The sequence below is a fragment of the Augochlora pura genome, unplaced genomic scaffold (assembly GCF_028453695.1).
Source record: "Augochlora pura isolate Apur16 unplaced genomic scaffold, APUR_v2.2.1 APUR_unplaced_1744, whole genome shotgun sequence".
Taxonomy (NCBI): domain Eukaryota; kingdom Metazoa; phylum Arthropoda; class Insecta; order Hymenoptera; family Halictidae; genus Augochlora; species Augochlora pura.
The window spans coordinates 1-3,767 of record NW_027581822.1 but is presented as its reverse complement, the minus strand read 5'-3'; the positions used below and the strand labels follow the sequence as shown (position 1 = coordinate 3,767).

General features: G+C 43.6%; 1 protein-coding gene across 1 annotated transcript; it reads right to left on the bottom strand.

Annotated features, from left to right (window-relative positions):
* Positions 1 to 838: 838 nt before the first annotated feature.
* LOC144477534 (uncharacterized) lies at positions 839 to 1,438 on the bottom strand. The gene is made up of 2 exons (XM_078195261.1): positions 1,310 to 1,438; positions 839 to 1,201 (listed from the first exon to the last, which is right to left on the bottom strand). Exons 1-2 carry the CDS (start codon positions 1,377 to 1,379, stop codon positions 1,032 to 1,034), a joined length of 240 nt encoding a protein of 79 aa, XP_078051387.1. The 5' UTR covers positions 1,380 to 1,438; the 3' UTR covers positions 839 to 1,031.
* Between the last annotated feature and the right edge of the window lie 2,329 nt (positions 1,439 to 3,767).

The window sequence follows — 3,767 nt, the reverse complement described above, 5'->3', positions numbered from 1 at the left end:
ATGCGCACAACACACATACAGGGTGCTCGAATTGCACCGTTACAACACCTAATCTATGTGTTGATACTTCTTTCTCTCTCTTACCATCGCGGAGATGACGTAACCCTGCCACTGGGTCTCGGCAATTCTGTAAGCGTCGCAACTAAGTGCTGATGACGCAAGTCTAGAGTCCGGTGATTAGATATGGCAAGTAGAAAAATCGCTGTTGATTTGACATCGAAGTTCTTTGAAATCTATTCGATTAGGATACGAATGGGTCGCGTTCAAAGAACCAGAGCTGGATCAGGTATTAAGCACTCGGGTCGGGATCGAATTACCGAAGGTGGATCAAGTTACAGGTGTACGAGTCGGGTCTTCTATCGTCTGGGACGCTTCAGGTATCAAGCATTCGGGTCGGGATCGAATTACCGAAGGTGGATCAAGTTACAGGTGTACGAGTCGGGTCTTTTATCGTCTGGGACGCTTCAGGTATCAAGCACTCGGGTCGGGATCGAATTACCGCAGGTGGATCAAGTTACAGGTGTTCGAGTCGGGTCTTTTATCGTCTGGGACGCTTCAGGTATCAAGCACTCGGGTCGGGATCGAATTACTCCGGCGTCTCAGGTTTCAAGTATTCGAGTCGGGCCTTCTATCGTCTGGGACGGTTCAGGTATCAAGCACTTGGGTCGGGATCGAATTACTCCGGCGTTTCAGGTATCAAGTATTCGGGTAGGATTTCAATGATTCGTAACGGGTCTGATTTTAATAATTCATATCGGATCAGGTTTGAATCGTTCAGATTCGATTGGTGCAATTTCTCAAAGGTATAAGCCTATAAAAATCAGGAAAATTTCTGGTATTCGATACTCGAATCAATTTTAGTATATTCTCTTTCTAGATTCATCAACACACGTACTAATTCCAGCCAAAATTACAACATCGTGTTCAATAAAAACATATAACATTTTTAGTAGCAGAAGATATATTTCTCTGAGCTTTATACGTCACACAGTAATCGCGGACACTGCATAATTCGAGCGATCACACTGCAATTATGCGACCCAGTAATCTTCCGGAGGAGGCACAGTTTCCTTCGGCACCATTTCGCCGGTTTCGGGGTCCCGAGTCAGGCACGCCATATAAGTGCACGCCGTATGGCCACCCGAGCAAAAGCAATTGTTGCATCCGTCGTTATAAGTTTTTCCCTCCACGCATCTCCGTTCTGCACCGAAAATTCAACACGGTTAAACCAAACCAGCCCGACGCTCGTCGAGTTTAAGAAGCTGCAGCAGCGTGTTCGCGTTCCTCGAATTTCAATAAGACGGCTCACCTGAGTTGTCGATAGTCGCTGATGACACGACAGCGAGCAGCAAGAGCAGAGCGGTCAGTTTCGTCCACATGTTGCACAGTGTTTCTACGGAGACCGGGGATGTTCGACTGATTTCGTGCGAGCCCTCGGTCGATGCTTTTGTAGACCACGGTTGCGATAACCTTCGACACCTCTCGAACGTCCCATCTCCAGACTCATCGTCTCGAGAATATCAAACTCGCACGACTTTCCCGGAACAATTAGTGTTCGCGGCCTTGAACTAGACGCTCGACGCTCTTTAAATTTCTGCCGGATCCTTCGCTGCGTTCTTACTCTTCCCTTCGGAGATCGATGATCGCGGCTTTATAGTGTAAAGAAGTAATCCTCGATACAGAGGTCAAGTATTCGGCGGTCCGTCCCAGTGACACCGTCGCGTAACACCGTTGCATTTCCGTGGAATACCAGCGAATTTGACAGGCCGTCGACGCAGGGAATAACAAGCAGACCACACGGAAGCGCCGGACAAGTTATGTACCGAAGACGTGACGCGCCTTTATCGCAGATGAAAGGGTTGGCGTGGCAAGGAACGAAGGCGACGAGAACGGCGTGCTTGTGGCCGGCGGAGAAGAGGGCCAACGCTGTCTCTCCGCAACGAGATGCGAGAGGGGTTTGAGTGCGCCGAGTGTGAAGCAGCAATATTTGAGAGCAAATAATCGCCGGACAACGAGGCGCTTTGTCTCAACGCCATCACCGAGGAAGTAGATGACGCAGCTGACCTGTGTCCGTGGGTTTCTTTTTTGCTGGCCGAGTGCCTCCGACGATTAGTAATCCATTCTGCGCGATAGAGGTTAAGCATCGTTTGCAGTGCCGTTTCTTACTGCGATTAGAAAATCATTTGGAACGGTGATTATCTGATTTTTAATTCTGCTGCTTTAATTATTTCAGAGTTAGTCATTTTTATAATTCAACCAAAAGATCTATCGCAGCTGTTTCAATTTTTTGAATCTAGTAGGAGAGCTTAATATGTACTTTTCCAGGTTGAAGTAAACTTTTTGGACTGTCTAAGTGAAAAGAAAAATTTAAGAAGGACTGTTTTATGATCCAATATTTTTTTACAATTTTTTTAATTCAGCAATAAAGCCTGTCAAGTTTCGTTCAGCACCTATTACATTATTTCATTTTTCTAGTCGAACAGAAATGACCATCACGTACTTTTTTATGCTGAAATCAATCTTTTGACCTGTCTAAATCACCAGAAAAAGTTAGAAAGAACTGTCTCATAATCGAATATTTTTGTTACAATTTTTATAGTTCGACTATAAAGCCTAGCAAATTTGTTTGAGCTCCTATTACATTATTTAATTTTTCTAGTCGAACAGAAATGACCATCATGTACTGTTTTGGGCTGAAATCAATCTTTTGGCCTTTCTAAATCACCAGAAAAATTTAAGAAGCACTGTCTCATGATCCCATATTTTTTATAATTTTTTAAATTCAGCAATAAAGCTTGTCAAGTTTCGTTCAGCCCATATTACATTATTTAATTTACCTAGTCCACCAGAAAAGACCAACATCTATTATTTCAAGCTGAAATAATTTGTTTAACCTTTCTAATTCAACAGAAAAATTTGCAAGAATTATCTCATGCTGCAATAATATTTTTTAATTTACCAAAAGAGATCATCAATGCTGTTTCAGCTCCAATTAAATCCTTTAATATTTCCTGTTCAGTATTTACTGTTCCAGACTTAATTATACTATTCAACGTGTCTAATTCCACAGAAAAATCCCCAAATCACTGTTTCAAGCCACGTCAAGAGGTATTAATTAATTTAACCCAAGCTGCGCTAAATTCTTTGCACATTGTATTATCCATTTAACGACGCATAAAATCGGCGATACCGGAAATCTTGGAGCATCGTCGCTCGATCTGTTAATCAGGTAGTGTCACGCAGGCAATTAGACACTGAATTACGAGCTGACGCGAGACGGTTCGAAGCTTTCGTCGAGCACGGTGGTTGGCGAAGTGGTTTATCCGAGAAATTGAAGGATGATTTACAACAGGTGGCGACGGAAAAATGTCGCCAGCGTTAATCATCGAGTGACCCGCGGAGTCCGGGCTCGAAACTTCCGAGACAAAGGGACGAGGCAACTGAATAGCTGAAAGGACGGCGCGCCGATATTAACCTATTCAAACGTGAAATATGAATACTTCACGCTAATAAGGAGACGCGACCGCCATTAGTCCCGGAACGATTGCGTCGGGGTTCGCCGCGGACTTAATCGCGAGGAGCGCGTTCACCTGTAAATCTTACCTGCGCGAGGGCAATCGTTGCACCTTGGTATAGTATAATATTACGGCCTTGATGAGTATAATATTATTTTAGATATTTTTAATCGCACAATATAGCAAATTCTCGCTTTTATTCTTCTTTAATTCTCTGCAATTTTATGAGAGCTTAAACAGGCGATTTTTACA